The 22,382-nt window shown below is 42.2% G+C and overlaps 1 gene segment (V, D, J or C); it reads left to right on the forward strand.

Moving 5' to 3' along the window:
• LOC111748105 (T cell receptor delta constant-like) overlaps positions 1-22,382 on the forward strand; it is a 55,249-nt gene that overhangs the window by 27,657 nt on the left and 5,210 nt on the right. Inside the window, 1 exon segment of the C gene segment in view lies at positions 20,362-20,401. Coding sequence covers positions 20,362-20,401 — 40 coding nt within the window.

Here is a 22,382-nt window from a genome sequence, read left to right on the forward strand (position 1 = left end):
ATTAGGCAAATCCAGAAGACAAGACATGCTACAGGACCAGCAGGTTCGGTCTTTTCAGCATTCAATACTATTAAAAAAAAAAAAAGGAAAGAAAGCCCTGCATGTTGAGCAGTTGAAGGGAAACTATTACAGATTTAAAAGACTTAAAATGTTTAAAGAATGAAATGTGCAGCATTTGATTGGATCCTTGTTTGAAAAAACTGTCTGTAAAATACATTTTGGGGAGAACTGGGAAAATTTATGGATTGGATATTAAATGATTTTAGGGAATTATTGATTTTGTTAAGTGAGAGATGGCATCGTGGTTAGGAGGAAAGTATTTTTTAAATGCATACTGAGGTATTTAGGAGTGAATTGCCATGATGTTTGTAATTTATTTTAAAATACTTCAGAAAAATAAATAGCAATTTCGGCAAAGATTAATAATTGTTAAATCTAAGTGATGAGTCGGGAGGTATTCATTCTATCAACCTATTTTCTTGGAATGTTTCAAATTTCTATAATAAAAAGGTTCTTAAATTTTTCATTTGTAAGCAGCCAGCAAGTCAGCAGCAAATTTAAATAATGAAAAGTGAAATACTACAGTTCTTGAAAATTAGTGTTTTTTTAAAGAATACTCTTCTTCTCAAAGAACTTCCTGAATCTGAATAAATTAAAACTGTATTTTCATATGACATATTTCTAAGACAACAATGAACTCTATCACTGACTATACAGATAAAATAAATAAGAAAACTGACAATGAAGCACAATTTGGATTTTTATTATTCTCATTCAACACATAGGCATAACTGAGGTATCTCAAAATCAACACCTTTCAGAATCTGAGATAACGATAATAGCTCAAAATCAAGCCCTCTACTTGCGAGGTGCAGGGTGGAGAGTTTCAGACTGTACAAATGAACTCCAACCGATTGTCAAACTTACTTCTCCTTCAGGTGGATAGGCATCATACAGAAGCTAAGAGAAGTTTTTGACCATAGCCAAAGTGTGTTCCAAAAAAAAATTTAATAGTGTCAAGACTTCCCAAATGAGAGAAACCTGACTGGGTTTAACCATTCTTGGGACCTTATATGGGGTCTCATTTTAAAAGCCTGGGCCTCTCTTAACTGCTGTCCAGCTACTAAGTATATTATTTGACCCGTTAACCTGCAGACCATGTTGGTTCAGTCTTCCTCTTTATGGCCCCCAACTCAAATTACAGTCCCAACTACCTATCACTTAAACAAGTAAACACTTATTATTTTTAATAGAAAGTCTGAAGTATTGCAACAGAAATATTGTGTGAGTACCAAAGATAATTTAGTCAGACTGTCAGGGCTCCACTGAGCCTTCCTTCTATCATCTAAGCACAGTTATCATGGATCTAGCATTTGACCTGCAGGCAGATGTCTACAAATCCATGGTCCTTGACTCTAGAGATTCCAACCCAAGTCTTCATGTGGGTCAATTTTATCATTTCTACAGAACTGGAAGGCTGTCACTCAAAGTGGCTCAGTAAAGGCAGATGACAATACTGATCTGCTAAGCACTAGCAGGAGAGCGTGGTTGCTAACCAAAAGGCCGGCAGTTCGAATCCACCAGCCACTCCTTGGAAACCCTATGGGGCAGTTCCACTCTGTCCTATAGGGTCACTATGAGTCGGAATTGACTCGATGGCAAAAAGTTTGGTCTTTTGGTTAAGCACTGGCAAGCAAGTAGAGAGTGGTGAAGCTGTAGGCAATACCTGGGATATGTTGATACCATTGCAGCTTTGGCACCACAAACAACATAGTAGTTCTCAAAATATGGTCCTTGGACTCCCGGGGACCCCAGGACCTTTCCAGAGACTCCTTGAAGTCAGAGTTATTTTCATAATAATATCAAAACATTATTTGCCAGTTTTCATTGTGTCGACATTGCCACTAATGGTGCAAAAGCAATGGTGGGTAAAAACTGCTGGTGCCTTTAGCATGAATCAAGGCAGTGACATCAATTCCTCATTGGAGTCATTGTATTATTCACGGTCACATATGTGCGGGGGAAAAAACAGCCAGTTTCCCTTTAAAATGTTATTGACAAAACATTAAAAATTATTAGTTTTATTAAATCTCAGGCCTTGAGTATATGTTTTTTTGGTATTCTATGTGACAGAATGGGAAGTATACATAAAGCACTCCTGCTGCATCCTAGCTTAGATAATTACCTCAAGGGAAAACACTTCACAGTAGTTTTAGTTACAAGCTGAACAGCAACTTTTTCTTGAAAGAACATTTGACAGACAAATTACAGTTATTCAGATTTGGGTTCTCGTTTGGCAAGCATTTTCTTGAAAATGAATGAAGTGAACCTGTCACATCGAGAAAAACAACTGACAGCTGTTGTTAATGGTAAAATCTGAGCTTTGAGGCAAAAATTAGAATTTTGGAAAACTTGTATCTGGCACCATTAGCTGGATAGCTCCCCAATATTTAAAGATTTACCTGATGAGATCAGTGGTATTTTGATATTGTACAGTGAAATACGGCAACATGTAAAAGCTGCCTAACTCAGTGAACCAATTATTTCCAAGTGACCAATTTATGATGTCACAAAGCCATGCATGGTAAAAGATCTACCCAAAATGCAAAACACGCCAAAGGAGTTTAATGTAACAGAATTTGAGAAGTTCATTAGCATGGGGTCAGATTCCACCATGCAATTAATCTCTAAGAAACTACCTCTAGTCAAATTTTGGTGTGGTATCATGAGGAATATTGTACCCACAATTCTCTGAAAGGGCTATTGAAATACCCCTCTCTTTTCCAACTACATGTCTATGTGAGACCAGATATTCCTCTGCTGTGTGGTCCCTCACTTTTGTGTGACCTTTCTAGCCATGGTCTTTTAACTCCCACCCAATTGATTAGACAGAACTGTGCAGATAAGGTAATCATGGCCCACGAGAAGGATTGGTCAGTTTTGCCATCCCACTGGGCTTGAAATGAGCCGCCCCAGAGGTGGGAAAGAAGATCCCACCACCACCAAGGAAGAATAGCCAGGAGCCAGCGCGTCCTTTGGACCTGGAATCCCTGGGTAGAGAAACTACTAGAACTAGAAGAGAGAAAGAGCTGTAACATAGAAGTCAGCAAGACCTACCAGCTGAGACCTGGCAGCAGAGACCCCTCAGCAGAAGACAGCGTCGTAGCCTTCTTGGCCCACATAGTGAGAAAGCTGAGTGCCTTTGGGCAGAGGCTGAGGGCCAGGGAGAGGCATGCCTGTGAGCATGGCGGGGAAGATGCTGTCTTGATGGAAGAACTGTATCATGAGTGTTCCTGAGCCTGAATTGTAACTATTACTTCCCTAATAAACCCTATAATCATAAGTATTGCCTGTGAGTTCTGTGTAGCCTTTCCAATGAATTATCAAACCCAGCAGAGAAGTAGAGAGTGCCGTGTGAGGGACAGTCGGTGTCAAAGTTGGTAAAGATGGTGTAGAGAAGAGGCATGTCTGACCCTTGCCTCATGAGAATCAGCCTTGGCTGTTAATCTTGATTCTCCTTCCCCTTCGTGAAGTTAGAGGAGGTCAGACACTTTCCCCGTGCCATTTTTACATCCTCATATACCAACCAAACCAACATATTGCAGTAGATAAAATATATAACAGACATGAGAATCCAGTTGTCTTCTAATAAGCAAGCTCTTCCCAGATAAATATCTGAAGACTATGATCAACTGCGCCCTGTATATCCCTTCCTTTGGTCTACACTCCCCTATGTTTTTCAAACGTTCCTCCCTGGACATGATTTGAAGTCTCTTTTGAATACACTGCAGTTTGTCTAGAACACTCAATGTGTACTTGTCGATTCCAGGAGCAGGGGGTGAACATAGATAAAGCTAGTTCAAAGTCTGTAGTCCCAGATACTCCAAGACTGAGGTATGTCCCTGTCCCATTCCTATTTCATTTCTTGTTTTGGTACCCCATAAGTTTTCTCAAGTGCTTTGAAGTCTCTGAACATGAGGCCTGGTCCTAGCCAGGACTGGACTGTACCATGGTAAATCAATTCTCCACACACTGTTCCTTTCCCCTGTATCCTCCTGAAAATGAGCCTGCCTGACACTGAGAACATGGCCCAGCCTTCTTCAGGAAACACCCTCCCTGTGCCTGCCCCTCCTCTTTCCCACAGAAGAGCATCTCATACAACAACAAAAAGCCACATAGAGAAAGAAAAGGCCAGGTTGTCCAAGTCATTCTATGACCACCCCAGAGAAGGAGATGAGCTGTAGAGCTGAGATAACACCCAGAAACCCTTTCAAACCATAAATGATGGAATGAAAACTGAAGAAGACTGGGTATTTGCCTAGTGTGCCAAAAAAAATCATTGGACTGGGAATTGGGACACCATGTTTCTTGTATATTCCTTTAAAGCTGGGTGCCTTGGCCAAGTTGTAAAACCTCTTATTATTATTTTTAGGCCCTCTTATTTGAAAACCAAAGGAGTGAATCTATGATCCTGGAAGTCCCTCCCAGCTGTGACATTCAAGGGCTCTTCTCCAGAGACACAATTGATCCTTGATTACCCATTCAGTGGAAGAGAACATGATTAGAGTAATTCAGAGATAGAGACAATGTGAAACTTATTTCCATTTGGCTTTAGAATATATTACATTGTGTGGAGCAAATCACAACAAATTTATCTTCCCAATGATGCTTAACTCAGGCTAAAGTTAAAAATCAAGTTGTTTACAACTAATGGTACTTTGTACCACTAGACAAAATATAAGTTACTGTTCTGTGAGGTAGCCTGGTTCCAGAGACAGAGGAAAAGACTAGGAATTCTGAAGATATGGGTTCTGGCCAGGCTCTGTCTCTTCCTAGCTTATCCTCTCTGAACCTGAGATACCTCATCCCTAATGTGGATTCAGAAGACACTTCCTGAGCACTCACTGAGTCAAGTACTCTGTTGGCATGGGTAGACAGAGATGAATAAGACAAATCTCTGCTTTCAAGGGTCTCCTCTTAATGGAGGAGAGAAAATAAGTTTTGAGTCACTTCCACCCAAAGTCAGTTGAGAGGGAGGCATACTCTGCCTGCTGTAGTAGGAAGCCCTGCAAAGTCACTTGGCAAAAAGCCTAGATGTATACTTCAGTTACAGGAAGGGAGCAAAGAGTTGGGAACCACAACAGTTACACTCTCATGAGGGCTTATCACCCCAAAACTCTGCTCCACACCCACAGGGTCACATAGCTTAAGCTTTGATTGTGGTTAGTTGCCACCGAGTCAATTCCAACTCATGGTGACCCCATGTGTGAAGAGTAGGGTTTTCAATGGCTGTAACCTTTCAGAAGTAGATCACCAGGCCTGTCTTCCAGGGTATGTTCAAACCACCAAGCTTTCAGCTAGTAGTTGAGCACTTAACACTTTGCACCACCCAGAGACTTAAGTTTTGATACTACCCCTTTCATTGCTTTTCATTCCCAATTTTTTGTTCCCTATAACTGTTGTTGTTGGGTAGCGTCAAGTCAAGCTTTCAAGTTATAGCGATCTCTTGTGACAGTGTAGAACTGCCCCACAGGATTCTCTAGGCCGTAATCTTTACAGGGGCAGATCTTCAAGTCTTACTCTCCCAGAGAAGCTGGGTGGGTTAGAACAACCAACTTTTGGTTGTAGCTGAGCGTTTGCACCACCAGGGTTCCTTTTACCTGTAACTAGCTCTATTCAAACTAGTTTCTGATGGCTGCTTGTGAAAGTCTGTATGCCAGAATTAGGAGGAGTCAGTGAATCTCATGGGCTAATTAAAGATTTACTTATTATTCAATGAGTAAACACCTCTTGCCATTTTCAAGACTAGCTGGCTATACTCAAGAGTCCAAGTTAACATTTTTTATTCTCATTTGGCCCTCCCTGTTTTCCTACTTTCTATGTAAGCCACCCTTGTCACGTTACCTGTTACTGAGGCCATGGTATTTCTTTCCCTGTTGTGTTTTGTTTTCGATCAGTAAAAAAATGTTGTTGTTGTTAGGTGCCGTCAAGTCGGTTCCGACTCATAGCGACCGTATGCACAACAGAACAAAACACTGCCCGGTCCTGAGCCATCCTTACATTTTGTTGTTATACTTGAGCTCATTGTTGCAGCCAGTATGTCAATCCACCTCATTGAGGGTCTTCCTCTTTTCCCCTGACCCTGTACTCTGCCAAGCATGATGTCCTTCTCCAGGGACTGATCCCTCCTGACAACATTTCCAAAGTGTGTAAGGTGCAGTCTCGCCATCCTTGCTTCTAAGGAGCATTCTGGTTGTACTTCTCCCAAGACAGATTTGTTCATTCTTTTGGCAGTCCATGGTATATTCAATATTCTTCACCAACACCACAGTTTACAGGCATCAATTCTTCGGTCTTCCTTATTCATTGTCCAGCTTTCACATGCACATGATGCGATTGAAAATACCATGGCTTCGGGCAGGTGTACCTTAGTATTCAAGGTGACAGTCTTTGCTCTTGAACACTTTAAAGAGGTCCTTTGCAGCAGATTTACCCAATGCAATGCATCTTTTGATTTCTTGACTGCTGCTTCCATGGCTGTTGATTGTGGATCCAAGTAAAATAAAATCCTTGACAACTTCAATCTTTTCTCCGTTTATCATGATGTTGCTCACTGGTCCAGTTGTGAGGATTTTTGTTTTTTTTTTTATGTTGAAGTGCAATCCATACTGAAGGCTGTGGTCTTTGATCTTCATTAGTAAGTGCTTCAAGTCCTCTGCACTGTCACCAAGTAAGGTTGTGTCATCTGCATACCGCAGTTCATTAATGAGTCTTCCTCCAATCCTGATGCCCTGTTCTTCTTCATATAGTCCAGCTTCTCGGATTATTTGCCCAGCATACAAATTGAATACGTGTAGTGAAAGAAATCAACCCTGACACACACCTTTCCTGACTTTAGACCAATCAGTATCCCCTTGTTCTGTCCAAACAACTGCCTCTTGATCTATGTAAAGGTTCCTCATGAGCAGAATTAAGTGTTCTGGAATTCCCATTCTTTGCAATGTTATCCATAATTTGTTATGATCCACACAGTCGAATGCCTTTGCACAGTCAATAAAACACAGGTAAACATCCTTCTGGTATTCTCTGCTTTCAGCCAAGATCCATCTGACATCAGCAATGATATCCCTGGTTCCACGTCCTCTTCTGAAACCGGCCTGAATTTCTGGCAGTTCCCTGTCGATATACTTCTGTAGCCGTTTTTGAATGACCTTCAGCAAAATTTTGCTTGAGTGTGATATTAATGATATTGTTCTATAATTTCCACATTCGGTTGGATCACCTTTCTTGGGAATAGGCATAAATATGGATCTCTTCCAGTCAGTTGGCCAGGAAGCTGTCTTCCATATTTCTTGGCATAGATGAGTGAGCACCTCCAGCGCTGCATCTGTTTGTTGAAACATCTCAATTGATATTCCCTCAATTCCTGGAGCCTTGTTTTCCGCCAATGCCTTCAGAGCAGCTTGGACTTCTTCCTTCAGTACCGTTGGTTCCTGATCATATGCCACCTCTTGAAATGGTTGAACACCGACTAATTCTTTGTGGTATGCTGACTCTGTGTATTCCTTCCATCTTTTGATGCTTCCTGTGTCGTTTAATATTTTCCCCATGGAATCCTTTACTATTGCAACTCAAGGCTTGAATTTTTCTTCAGTTCTTTCAGCTTGAGAAACGCCGAGCTGCTTGGAGTTTATGGGGCAGGCATACAGTTAGTCCTATGTAGGATGGGAGGGAGTTGTCACAAAGATCCTAAGTAAAACGTGAGCCATAAATTAAGTCATAGATTTGGATATGATCTGTGAAGCTCAATCTGTTCCCTTTTGATAAACAACAACAAAATTCATACTCTCCTTTAATGGCTAATGTTTAATAAGGTCATTTTCAATGAGCCTATTGTTTTGTTTTATTTTCACTGTGATAGACCCAGAGATCAAAGATAATCAAAAACCAGTGTCTTGAGAGCCCAAGGAAGAGTTTTCAAGGAGAAGGGAATGAGTTGGCAAACATCAGAGGTCAGACAAGACTATGACTAAAAAGCATCAGTTGAACTTGGCCAGGCCCACTGCCTTGGTTGCACAGGTTGTGTCTTGCACAAGAGCACTTAGCTGAGGGGACAAATGAGGCTAAAATTCAGCTCATGCTCTGCCAGCTGAGCCAAGGCCCTCATGTGGAGCTGCAACTGGCTGGAGAAAGGGCTCCCTTTCATAAAGCACACAAAAGTGTAATCTGTTTGCCAAGCTCGAACCTAAGGGCCTACCTTTGCAATCGCCCATTTGGGTTGCTTTTTCTAAAACACACAAAGCACCATATGGGCTACTGGCCCTGAATTTAGCAACTAGAGAATCAATAGAGAAGAGAACTTTTTAAATTTATGGGAAAGCCCTTTGTAAACTGCATCGTACTATTCGAGTGAAAAGCGGGGCTGGCAGAGGTGGGACAGAAGTTTTGCAGGTGACAGGAGAAATTATATTGGCCCATTTTCTGCCTAATCCACAGCATGTAGAATCTACAGGAGTTATTCAGACATCTGACAAACACCTCTGTGAGAAGCCATATGAGGGCAGGCTGGCCAGAAAGCACAGATGGAGTAGATGTGGTGATTTCTAAAAGTCCATGCTAGTCGCAAATGCCAGGGCAGGCCTGGCCAGTGGGGCAGAATAGCCTCAGTCAGAAGCACCTGAATGAGCTGGCACTGAACCTAATTGCCAAAACCCTTTGATCTTGTTGGGGCTTGACTTGGAGACAGCATCTGGCCTCAGGGGTTCTCAGAACCCACACAACACGAAACCAGTCAGAGGTTTTTGTAAAGCTCTGTAGCACTGTGACGGGAGAGTATACACAGTGCTACAAAACCCACAGAGACCTGTACAAAAACTGCAGTGGCAAAGCGGCATTTCCCTGGGAAACCCTCAGCCGGGCTACCGTGCCCCAGGGGTTGAGCACAACCAGTGGCCTTCCCCCCTTGCTCTGTGACTGGGAAGGGATGCCAGGAAATTTGACCGGACCAGGGTAGATGATCCCCAGACGCTGGCCTTGCACTCGCTGCTGTTCTCCTTTGGGTGACACTGGTATTTCAACATTTTCCTACAGCCATATTTGGGGAGAACAGATTGGTGTTTCTTTAAAAACTGCCCTTGTCTTGCTTTCATGTTGATTGTATTACGAGAGAGTTTACACAAGCTGTCTCACATGGAATTTCAGAATCCAAATCCCTAGAGAAATTTGCCTGAGTGCTTTGCAATTTGGAGAGAGGCTGATTTGTTTCCAGGCAATCTCCAGCCATAGTTGCTTGTTCTAAAGCTGCCTGTGCTGTAAATCACCAGTACCTGATCAGTGCTTCATGTCGCCATGTCACAGCTTGTCGTGCCGCACGTCACCTGCCCTTAAAGCATCTGGTGACCGGAAAGGCCTTGGTCAGAAGTAATCATGAATCCAAAACTCATGACCTTGGCAATGCTAGTTTCTGAGGCTGAGAGTTAGGTATGGGCCTAGGAAGTGGGAACAGTATAAAGGAATAGAAAGCAGCAATTCAGAGAGCTTCATCATGAAGTGTATCATACTGGAAATGGTCAGCATAGAAATATGTGCTCCTACCTACTCCACACACAAAAACCTCCCAAAATCAAACCTACCCCTAACTGTTACTGATTATATCGTCGTGGACCAGTTGGGCAAACAAGTGCCATCTTTCAAGGAGCCAAGTCCTAAAGATCCTCCAGTCTTAAAACCACATATAGACAGGAAAGAAGGCGGAAGGATTGCTGAGGTTTTTAGAAACCCCTTGAGTGCTGTGACACAGATAAGCTCATCTTTGGAAAAGGAACCCGTGTAACTGTGGAACCAAGTAAGTAACACATTTTTCTGCTCTTTGGGATTAAGGCTTTTTCCATCTAAAGAGGCAGGAATATCAGGAAATGAAAAATGGGTAGTAATAGCAATAGTGTCAAGGAAGACTCTCAGAAAGGGGTGAACTAAAGTGAATCCCCTCCATAGGAGTGGAATGGAGGACATCTATAAAAGAGAGAATTGGGGGGGGGGGCGCGGGATGTGACAGAATCCACAAAAATGTGGAGAAACTGAGATGATTCTGCTCAACCCGGGAGATTTGGTTCTGGCTCTAGAATGGCAATGGCCGGAATTCCTCAGTATGAGAGTCACAACTGATCAGGACAAAACCTAGGTGATTCTATCAAGGTGATTCCAGATATAAACAATTCTGGCCTTCCTTAGGCCAAATACATGCTCCTGGAAGAGCTCAGAACAGAATGAGCCTCCTAGGCATGGAAGATGAGGCCAAAGTAAATGGTCACCGGTGTTGCTACGTTTCTCTTCATAAGAAAGGAACAAGTTACTGGCATTTGTTTCTAAGTGTTTGGGCTGCAAATGGATGTCAGGTTAGTAGCCAAGAATATGGAACATCCTGTTTCTTGGTGAGATCAGATTCCAAGCAGAACAAAGTGAATATGTAATGCTTCCAACTAAGAAATGCTTTAAAGTCTGCAGGACACAGCCAGGATTGGCTCCCTAAGGGCTCATGGTTCTTACCTTCCTCACAAAGAAGACATGGTACCACTCATTAATTAACTGTTAGAAATGTATTGATGCTAAAATGGTCGAAGGATTTTAGTCTTCACAGAAGGCATCTTTTGGTGCCATTTAAGTGATATTTGAATTCAACTGTGTCTCACTTAAAAAAAGAAAAAAAGACAGAGTTCTCCATTTGGCAGTTACTTTCAGTTGAAGAGTGGATATTAATTGTAAGCCAAAGAATATAATAAGCCAAAGCAAAACCCATTTCAAAGGTCCTAGGGAAGTCCAGCAATAGGGGTCAGTGGTTCCAACTCTTCCAAACTGGCTATTAAAGGACTGTACTCTCAACCTGATGCCTTGGCATTCACCTTGCGTTTTCCAAAGTAAGGGACAACTGTAAGAGGTAGAGTGGAAGAATGAGCTGGGATGGGCTTGTTACAAGAAAAATTGGGCAAGGACAGTCCTGGGTATGAAGTGAGTGAGGCAGAGAATAGAAGGCAGTGGAAGGGACAGGGAAGGGCAAGAGCTGGGCATCCCCAACCTCACACTATGGGGAAAAGTAGGGCAGAGATTTTGTATCCAGAAAGAGAGAGAGGCCCAAAGCTGTGCTAGCAGAATGAGAGTAGAGAAATTCAGATTTTTTTTTTTTAAAAAGGAAGATTTTAAAAATTCAACTAATTCAAGCTCTTGCCTTTAGACCTCTCCCTAAAATAAGAGATTCTCCATGCTCTCAACAAAGACAAAGTTGGTGACTGATTTCCTTCCCTCACCTCCCTTTGTTTGCCAAGTTCTTCCCAATGAATCACTGTCCTCTGTTTATGGACTTTCTTGGTCCAGTGTTTCCCTAAGTGTGGAATACACACCTCATGATTTTAGGAGGTACATGGACAGACGTTCTTCTCATTTTCATTGTTTTATGTTTGAATGGATAGCAGAATAATATAAGTAGGCCACCAACTCATGTGATTTAAAGTTTCTTTTTAATTATATTTTAAGTTAAAAAGTGAATAAATTTAAAGAAAATTATAGCACAGATGGATATAACAAAAATCCACAAAATGAGATATGATTAATTGAAGTTTGGGAAACCCTGAGTTGGTGCAATCCATCATTATTTGAAGTGAGGAGATAAAGAACATCCATCAGGGGGAAAAGAGGGGAGGGAGATCCAGAATATTTTTTAATAGTGCCCTCTTTTTAGCCAACTAATATTGGATTAAAGAGGTATCACTTCAAACCCAGGGCCTTTATCTTCTCAGAAGTCTGCTTCCTTTTGATGCTTTCTTTCTTTGGGCACTTCTTTCAAGTTTTTACTTACAGGGCTCCTGGGTAGCACAAAATTAACAGAGCAGGTCTACATAATCCCACAGTCCTAGATCCCACCACACCTTTAAGTTCTTTGGGTAGATAAGCCTGGGACACTGCTTAACTTCATAAACCAGAACCAGAGACAGGACAAAGCCTCATGGAACAAAGTGCCTCAATGAAGACATGTGCCACAGGACCTTAGAACAGGGCCAAGGTAGTCGAGAACAATTCATGAAATTGGACCGTGAGATGGACATAGAATAACAGGTACCATTATAGGTACCATCATTATATCAACTACGGTTTTTTGAGTGCCTACTATGTAAATACTGTGTATCAGATCACTGGAGTAGTCACTTGATGACTGCCATTTAATTCCATTCTCACCATGATCATTTGATGTCAGGTGCTTTTATCTGTACTTTACCAATCAGGAAACTGAATCTCAGAGGGGTTTGCCAAGATCACAAAGCAGGTCAAGATTGGAAGCATTCTGGGCTCTTAATCTGGGCATATACGGAGGTTTGTCTTGCCTGGCCCAGCCTCCTCCTCAGCCCTCTAATTCACTCCCTTCCAAGCTGCTTGCCGAGTCTGAGGCAAGTTACGCTGCTTCCATTCCAGCTGCCACCCCGACACCACCCCTTCTCCAAGGAAGGGCTTTTACCCCCACTCCAAACCAGTTACCCAAAGAGGCATTCCCCTTCCCCAGGAGGAGCTAAGTGAGGCCCTAGCCTCACACACATCCCCAGGGCCTGAAGATCCCTTAACTCAGATGATCAGAGCGCCACCTCTTCCCCCAAGGAAGAAAAGTCCACGAAACCCTGGGCTTCTCGTCCCTCACCGTGCTTCTAAAATTTGAAGAGCTAATTTTCCCAATCATCCCACCCCCTGAACTTTGCCTGGCATTGTTGGTTCTCCCTCTTGCTCATGATGAACAAGAATGGAGACACTGCACCCACGATTCTCTGTGCCTGGAACCGTCTTCTCCCAAGTCATCACATAGTTTTCTCCCTCTCCTCTTTCAGGTGTTTATTCAAATTCACTTCCAGTGAGGCCTTCCCCAACCACTCCCTGTTGTTCTTCAGCCCACTTAAGCCAAACCAAACCTGTTGCCATCCAGTCGATTCTGACTCATAGTGACCCTGTAGGACAGAGTGGGACTGCCCCATAGGCTTCCAAGGGAGCGGCTGATGGATTCAAACTGCCAATCTTTTGGTTAGCAACCAAACTGTTAGCCACCATGCCAACAGGCCCCTTATTTTTTATAGTCCACATCTCCACCTGACATATCATGTGCTTATTTACTGTTGTTCCCTTGCTCCATAAGGGCAAGGCTTTGAGTTCTTCCTTACTGTATCTACAACTACGTTAAAAGCACTTAATAAGTATTTGATGGATGAATGAATGAATGAACAAGAGAACAAGTCAGCTGTGGTGTAAGGGAAAGAAAACAGAAATGGAAGTGGACCTGGAACTTGTGCAGTTGAGCCTGAGTCCCAGTTCTGCAACCTGTGATAAGTCACTGCTGACTTTTCAGTCTCATTATCCTCATATTGAAAATGAGGGTGATGATGAAGGGGCTTTGAAAAGCATAGTGTTTTGTCTAGATAATGGTAAAACTTATTGTTTCCCTGCAGCACAGATTTGCTTCTTATCATGTGCCCATGGAAGTTAAGTGTAATTATTTTGGTTGTTTGGAAAGAAAGTAAACTAGGATCTACCACATACCCGAAATGGTGCTTTCATGTGACATTGCTTCTCTTAGCCCTCACAGCAATTGTCCAAAATATATATTGTTAGTGTTTTTTAATAAGGCAACCAAGAATGATAAAGATAGGTGGCTTGCCTTGGGTCACACAGCTGGAAAGAGGAAGAGGCAGAATTTGAACCCAAGATTCAAATGCCAAAGGTAATGCTTTTCCACTGCACCACATACCTGTCCAAGAAGCTTCCTCAGCTGGGCAACCTACTACAAAATTTGAAGTTAGTACAGTGGTGTTTGTCTTCAGGCTCTCTTACACAGGTTTTCAGCAGCTCTCACCCCTTCTCCCCAAGCACAGCATCCTCCTGAACCCTCCTGGCTTCCCAGGACCGGTCTAGACTGCCCACTCAGCCTTCTCTTTCCCTATGTTACCTCCTATAATCAAATCTTGTGCTCACTACTGTCACATTGCAAATAATTGCTACCAAAAAATCATACCAAAGTGCTAATGATTGAAAAGGTATGTACTACCTATTCCGAAACATGTGATTTTTAACCATTAAATTATAACGGTAGAAAATGTTGAGTTGGTAGATGTTGTGTTATATATACACTTACAACAATTTTAAAATTTATAATGGTAGAATTATAGACTCCATAAAGGGAGTGAGGTAGCCATTTGCAGGGAGCCCACAGGGGTCTTCTCAGTGGTCCTCAAATATTCCATAAATGCACCATCTCCTCCACTTTCTTTCGAGAAGTGACTTTGAAATCACGAACATCTGAGTTTCATTCTCTGGCCCGTTAGGTTTCTCTGCAATTCATAAATACTTTTCTTGTTGCAGATGTCTCTTACGTAAACCTAAGAAGTCAATAAAAACCAGAAAGGTGTAATTCATTTGTTTATTCATTCATTCAGTCAACAAATATTTAGTGAGTGCTCACTATATAACAAACACTATTCTAGGTGCTGGGGAATTAGCCATGAATAAAACAAACAGAAATTCATGCCTTATTGGAATTTACATTCTAATGGTGAAAGACAGATGGTAAACAACATAAATAAGTAAAATATATAGTATGTTAGATAGTAATGGCAGTGCAATGGTTAAGAGCTCAGCTGCTAACCAAAAGGTCGGCAGTTCAAATCCACCAGGCACTCCGTGGAAGCCCTATGGGACTGTTCTACCCTACCCTATAGGGTCACAATGAGATGGAATCGACTTGACAGCAAGAGGTTTGTTTTACGGCTTTAGATGGTAATAAGTCCAGTGAAGAGTAAAGCAGGGAATAAAGACTGTGAGTGGGAGGTAGAAGAATGCAATTTTAAGTCAAGGAGTCACAGAAGGCCTCACTGGAAAGGGGACGTTTGAGCAGAGACCTGAAGAGGTGATGGAGCGAGCGCTACGGATATCTAGAGGAAGAGCATTTCCAAGCAGGGGAGCGCAAGTGCTGCCTGGGGTATTTGAAAAATAGAAAGGAGGCTTGTATGGCTGGAAAAAGAGTGAGGGGGTGGGAGAATTTGAAAATGAGGTCAGGATGGTCAGGGGGATGTAGGGTGGCCATTGTAAGGGCTTCAGCTTTTGGATTTGAAAGGGAAGGTTGGAGAATGGAATGGAGGTCACAACATGACCTAGAGAAAAGAGCAAGGGAGACAGAAACCTGGACTCCTGTTTCCTCAAACATAGCCCTAAGAAGTGGGCACCCATCCTCCTCTCAAAAACACCAAAGCTATAGGGTGGCCATGAGTCAGAATCAACTCGACAGCAATGGGTTTATAGGATTCTTATATCCCTCAGAAACCTCTTTTCAACAATCTTTCTTATTAGAGAAATTACATCCCTCCTGATTCAAGTAAAACTTATTTCCTCAGAGTCTAACCTGGATAAGCATTCTAATAATCATACCGAGGATTTCTAGTTTACAGAATGCTTTATATACACCCTTTCATTTCATCTCACAACCTCCCAATACAGAGGATATTATCCTTATTTTGTAATGGAGGCAAATAAAGCTCACGAACTTAAGGAACTTGATGAAGATTACACACTTTATAAAGGACAGAATCGGAACTAGATCTCAGGTCTCCTGAAGTCTTTATACTTCACCACAGCTGAGAACCACCCTCTATTTTAGTGGTTCTCAAAGGCTGTTCAGCAGTCCTTTAATAGGCTGTGAACTGATCTGAAAATGCAAATTCTCTCCTTGGTTTTTATGAGTGAAATGCAGGCAGTCTCATAAACTCTGACTTATATATGAAGAAGCTATTTAACTGTCACTTCTAAGTGTGATTGTGTCAGTAAGGCTTGCTAAAATTTGGTATTCATGAATGTGTTATTAAAATGGACGGAAGACTCTAATTCTATTTTCTGCTAAGAAGTCTGGCTTCCACACAATGATTGGCAATAATGCAAAACTCTGACTGGACATGAAATGGCATTCCACTAAAAAGGAGACGTGAATGAGGTACATACCCACTAGGTCTTTGCTTCACCAAAGTGTAGCCCAGAGTTTGAGAACTGCTACTCCATGACTGACTTTCTTTATTCCTGATCAAAGTGAGAAAATTTCATACCATTCTACATCCATTCTCTCTCCTTCAGAGCACAAATTCCCTCAGGCTGTAACATGGGCAAAAGTTTGAATTGCTATTTGACACAGGAGTCACTTCCCGTTCCTTCCTGAAGGACAGCCCCTAAGACTGAGAAGAAAAGAAGTTAGACAAGGTAGGAGAGAAATTCCATTAAATGGAGATCATATGACTTGGCAATTGGTGCCATAAAGATTAGCTGTGCAAACTCCACTGATCATTGTCAAAGGAACCTGTATGGAAGTAGAACCATGTCAGGAATTGCTTTTCCTTCTTATGACCACTATGTATGGCCATTTGTTAAACATTTTCCCAAGTCACTAGCTTGGGAAACACTTCTCCAGCAGGGAATCTAGCAAGGGAGCGTTTAAGGACTAGGGAATGAGTCTCTGATAAAGTCCAAAATGAGGTATGTGCTGTGATAACCTTCTTGATCAACTATCCTTCCTGAAGAATCTTTGTTGCCTTCGCTCTACCTAACTACCTGTAGAGAACCAGCTTACTCAACATTCATGTATGCACCATATACAGATCCAGGCCATGACCAGGCCCATCTTGTTGTTGTTGTTAGTTGCCTTCAAGTCGATTCTGACTCACGGCAACCTCATGTGTTCAGAGTAGAGCTGAGCTCCATAGGGTTTTCAAGGCTGTGACCTTTCAGAAGCAGATCACCAGGCCTATCTTCCAAGGTGCCTCTAGGTGGATTCAAACCACCAACCTTTCACCTAATATATTCAAGCACATAACCATTTGTGCCACCCAGGGACTCTTTGACCAGACCCATAATAATACAGTAAATCTATGTTGTGGACATGAAGTATAATGTGGAGCAGGCTTGGTCAAGAATTTAAAGACCGTAGTTCCAATCCTTCTCTTGGACTAATGAGCTCTGTAACTGAGCTTCACTGAGCTCCAGTGAAGTGAAAGCTGGATGCTTTCCAAGGTGCCTTCCATCTTTAACACAATATGACCCTGATTCTTTAACAAGCTGTGGTCCTGATTATTCTCCAGACTTATAGTTAGGGTGATTCAGTAGGAGAAGCAAAGCAATTACAATAGTACGAATATCCTGACTCAGGAGGAATTCTGTGATTTAATGAAAAAAGCACCAGAAAAGGAGCCAAATCTCTCCTTATTCATCCAATAATTAGCCCTCGTGGGAGCTAGTGACAAGTGCCAAATGAGGCTCCTTCCAGCCTATCACCTATTACTCTGGTTCAATGGATGGAAACTGGAATCTAGAGACCCGAAAGGGAGCCCCAACTCAGTCATTCACTATCTGTGTGACCTTGGCTAAGTATCTTAACCACTCTTAGCTTCAGCTACTTCATCAGCACAATGGATCTAACAATATCCGCTTCGTGGAGATTGTTACAATAATGTTTGTTGAGATAGTGTAGACACTAGCTGCCATCATGTCCTTTCATCTCCAGCTGAGGCATCGTCCTGTTGCAGTTGATTTACTTGAGCCTCGTAGTTATGTTTCTGCTGACAGTGGCCATTTGACAATTCTCAACAAAAGCAAAATGATTCCTTTCTTCCTGTGAAAATATAACCCTGAAGCAAGATCTGGGCTTAAGAGATGGCAGATTGGGGAGATAATAGAAAGCCTAGGGACTTTCCTACATGTCAACCCTCAGAAGATACCAGGCTTCAAACAAATTGCCAAATGCAGTGCTTAGATCTCAGAAACTCTTGCACAGTTTTATGTCTCCAGCTACACTCATTCTGCTTCACCCACTCCCTTCCAAATAGATGAACAAGACTGACAGGGAACAAAGAAGTAGCCAGGTTTTTTGTAATGACACCTGGAGTAGTGCTTTGACAGTACAGCTCATCTTTGGAACTGGTACCCAACTCACTGTGGAACCAAGTAAGTTATGCACTTTACTACAGCTCAGTTACTTACATCCTCTTGGGGTTGCCGCAGCACAGCCGTGAATGAATGGAGCTTCTTGGGAAGTCAAGGAGTTCTAAATGGGAAATCCATTGCTATTTTTGCTGCAAAGAGTTATCATAAAATTTGAGGGCAAATGCATTAAGTTTCTCTTAAGAAAAAACTCTATGTATGCTTGGAAACCCTATTCTAAGGCTTGGTATGGATAAGTCTTCTACAAGTATTAAATAAAGCCCTAGGTCAGGCTTCTGGCCACCTGGTCAGGGACCTGGACCAAGGAAAATGTAAGCTCTATACGAAGACAGCCTTCCCACTATTTATGAGGGGAAAGCGTTAAGGTCATGGCTTAGGAAGAGGAAGAGTTAGTAAGGAGAAAAATATCACGCAAGAAAGAATTAGATAAAGAGGATGTTCTCTCTCTCAGATGGCAAGAGGCCAATCTTGCCCTTGTCTCTTTTTGCTGACAGCTTGGGCTAAGCCAACGTACTGGGCTCAGATTAAATGATCTCCAAAGTCCCATCTTAATCTGGGTCTGCCGAGAGCACTTATATGCTCATCTCGCCTTTTAGCCCTAAATCTGGGGACCCCACACAAGGGTTTGGAGCCCAAGCCTGATGTAGAAATGCAGCCACTAACTTTAGGACAATAAAGAAGTAATGGAGCTCTCCTGGAGACATTGCCTACTGGTAGCCTGATTCAGTTCTTTGGAAATCCAGGGACCATCTGCAGGTAGTTTTGGTAGCTGCCAATAAGTCAGTCACTGGAAAACAGTTCAGAGAATAGTTCAGATGCTTCCAAAGAATGCCAGGTCCAATGGGGCAGGCATTTCACTTACATGATCAGACTTCGATTGAAAATGCAAAGGAAATAAAAAGTGGGGAAAGGTAGGTGGATGTGGTGAAGCTACCTGACAGTCCTAAAAGTGAATTGGTACTATCAAACTGGTCTCTGCCTCTCGGAGGATAATAGCAGCTTATAGGGGATCTTCAATTGCCATTTGCTGCCAGAGAAATAGTGGAATTTGGTGAATTTTATTATCTTTGAGGGGAGGGAGAATAGAGCAATGAAAAGAAGGAAGGAACACAGAATCTTGCTGTAGTTGATTGCAGCCTGACTGATGTTTGGCAAATTGCATCTGAGCAAAAAGTATTGTGTTGTGTTTCATTTTCTCTTTAAATCATTTCCACTTGAAATTCAGAATTATCTGCAGTGTTAGAATCAAATCTGTGATGATGTGCCTTTGGGAGTCTTAGGGAAAAAAGAAAGGGATGAAACTGATGTTTAGCCTCTCGCCAGGACACTGACCCAGGCTCCCCAATGAGACCCCATTTGTTTCTCCTGTTCCTTTCCCTGCAGTGATGGAATGTAATACATTGCTGTGAAGCTCAGGCATGAGCAGTGAGGATTGCAAATCAAACTCCCAATCCTTTATGTTTTGACAGCAAATAATGGCCCTACACAAACGTCATCCTCTTTTGCCTAGCTCTAGCCCTAGGCCCTTGATTTTCAGTGATGGGACAGTGTAATCCATGTGGTTTTTAAATTCTGCTTCACATAATTACTACATCCTCTTGAGGCTTGTATCTGGACCCGGATACCAGAGAAATTACAAAACAAAAATAAGCAACCCAAAGCAAGCACTGGCTTCTCTGACCTATATCCATGACACGCAGCACCAGAGGGCTCCCCCGACAGCAACCAATTTCTTGTTCAACCCTCAGGTCCTTAGAAAGCCCTTCACTGGATTCAGTGAAGTAGAAAGCAGATTTGTTATTATTGTGAGACTCAGACTGAGTGATGGGAGAAATTGGGTTTCTAATCAAAAAGTAGTATGTGTGACCCAAGAGAAGGGAACCAGAGTATGAGAACAGGATCCATTGCTAAACCTTCTTCTTCTCAGCCTAACATTCATTTTAAGAAATGTCAGTGTTCCACACCCCATCTCTAACCCCAAGCTATTGTGTTCTTCTTGGAGACTCCTCACAATAAACTCAATTTTCCATCTTCAAGGCAGCTCTCAGCCACCTGTCACCCTCTTCTCTGGCTCCAGCTCAACCCTGTCCCTGTCACCCAACAGCTGGTGATTTCATGCCCACATCCCTATCCATCTCCAGCAGTTAAACCATTATTAGCTTCAAAGGGAACTGAGACTTTGCACACTAGGCCCCCTGGTCTTACCAAGGGTGGCTTTGTAGCTCTCTGAGCTGAGGGGTCTCTAGGCTGAGACACATGGCTGGGAGGCAGGGCACAGATGTTCTAGCCCAGGCCCCAGGGCTGCTCCAGGCTGGTTACCTGTGAGGCAGTGTCACAATGTGCCCCTGGGATGCCTGGAAGATGTTCTTTGGAGCTGGCACCAAACTCTTTGTGGAGCCCCGTGAGTTGATTATTTTTCCCCCATATTTCTTGATATAATTTGAGTCCTGGGACTGGAGCTGCTACCCAGTTAACATTACTTGAGTAGGTAGAATTAGGAATAGTACAGAAGTGAACTGGGTCAGAGTGAAGACCCTGGGCTGATTTGCTAAAGTAACTCCATAACTATTTTATTTTTTAAAAGGGTATATTAAAGCAATGTGCTGTTGCTTTTTAGTTGCCATCAAGTTGATGGCAACCCCATGTATGCAAAGTAGAACTGCTCCATAGGGTTCTCAAGGCTGTGACTTTTTGGAAGCCAATTGCAAGCCCGTCTTGCAAGGTGCCTTTATATGTGTTTGAACTGCTAACTCCCACTTATTTCTAAAGTCTTCATAGTAGCCAAGAAAGCACAAAGAAATTTAGAAAAATTACACTAAGTTAGAGCATTTGGTATGGGGGTACAGCAGCAGGGACACCTTGGTTCAAATTCTCCAGGAAGTGGCTTCCTCCTTACATATCCCTTTGGCTACACTGACTAGTATAAATGCTCCATTGCAACCTGAAAACACGTGTCCTGCAGCTTAGAAGATTTTGGAGGTGTTTAGCCTGCCTGGTCAGAGTAATCAGGGGGAGCAAATTTACATTTCAAGGTTCAAATTAAATCCCATATTGACAGAGAGCCTTGAAATTCTGAATGACATGTATTATAAATGTTGCAGCCCTTAGGGGACCAGCAGGACTCTAAGAGAATCTGAAACTTAGATGATTTCTGAGTTTATGCATTAAGAAAGACTGTTCAGGAAGTGTGTACGTGTCTTTTTGCATTGCTCACCAGCACACAACCTTAGCATTGGAGTGATACTCAAAAAAGACAAGGTCTGAAAATAAAGTAACAATTGCCCAAACAAATAGCACTTTGAAATGCAGGTTGAAAAGTAAATTACACGTGTGGACCATGAGCAAAGACTGGAAATTCTTAAAGGATGAACAAAGGAATCTTGAATTTAAATTTTGGACTACAGTAGTGCCAAACTAGCCTTTATACAGCTTCACATCTTGGTTTCTTAAGTCAAATATAAAAGAGGTGCGGCGACATACAGCAAACATACTGAGTGCATTCCACTTTTTAAAAAGGTTCTATTCAGTCTGATAGTTTTCCTTTGGTTAGCGTGCTACCAAAGAATGGGTCAGATAGAATATTTTTCTTTTCTAGCAATTGTTTTGAACTTACAGACATTGACTGAGAAAGGGGGTCTAAGAAAATTATTTTACCAAATCAATACCTTATGTTCTATCTGAAATACGGACTACGGATTCAGAACTCAACATCGTTAAGGGTGCACGACCTTCTTCAGACATCTGTTTTGTCAGCTCTATTACTTCATTCAGTAAATCAGGTCCCCCCAGCCCAAAGTGATCATTGACAGCTGCCTGGTAAGTTTAGATTTCAAAATCCCAGGCGAGCCCTAATTATGCAGCAAAATTAGACTAGGCTTTCATATCCTGAAATAACCAAGGAAATAGAGTTTTTTTTCTTTTTAATGGACTAGTTCCCTTTCTCACTAACTCATAACTCCCTTGAAAATCAACCGGAATACATCTCAACCAACATCAGTATAGTAAGCAAGAAATATAGCAAGGAGGGGAGTGAGCAACCCTTGTGGTTTCCAGCAGTTAATGTTAAGGTTATCAGTGTCTGTTATCAGTGGCTTCAGTTATGCAAGGAAACAAAACAATGAAAGTTTTCTCACGCATTCTCACACATGTAGAAAGCAGGTTCCAGGAAACCCCCTTTGAACAATTAAGAGTCCCTCCTCCCCTACCTTGTGGAGAGCTAAAGCCAAAAATATAAGGCACCAGCTTCTTAGGAATGAGTTTCCTGCCCTGAGTGAGTAGAGCAGAATCCAGTCTTTCAGCTCAACTTCCAGGTGGGGAAAAGAGACAAAGAATTATGATAGCGTGATGAGGGTGCTTCTCTGAACAGCTATTTCCTAGGAAAG

This window comes from Loxodonta africana, chromosome 10 (genome assembly GCF_030014295.1).
Source record: "Loxodonta africana isolate mLoxAfr1 chromosome 10, mLoxAfr1.hap2, whole genome shotgun sequence".
NCBI lineage: Eukaryota > Metazoa > Chordata > Mammalia > Proboscidea > Elephantidae > Loxodonta > Loxodonta africana.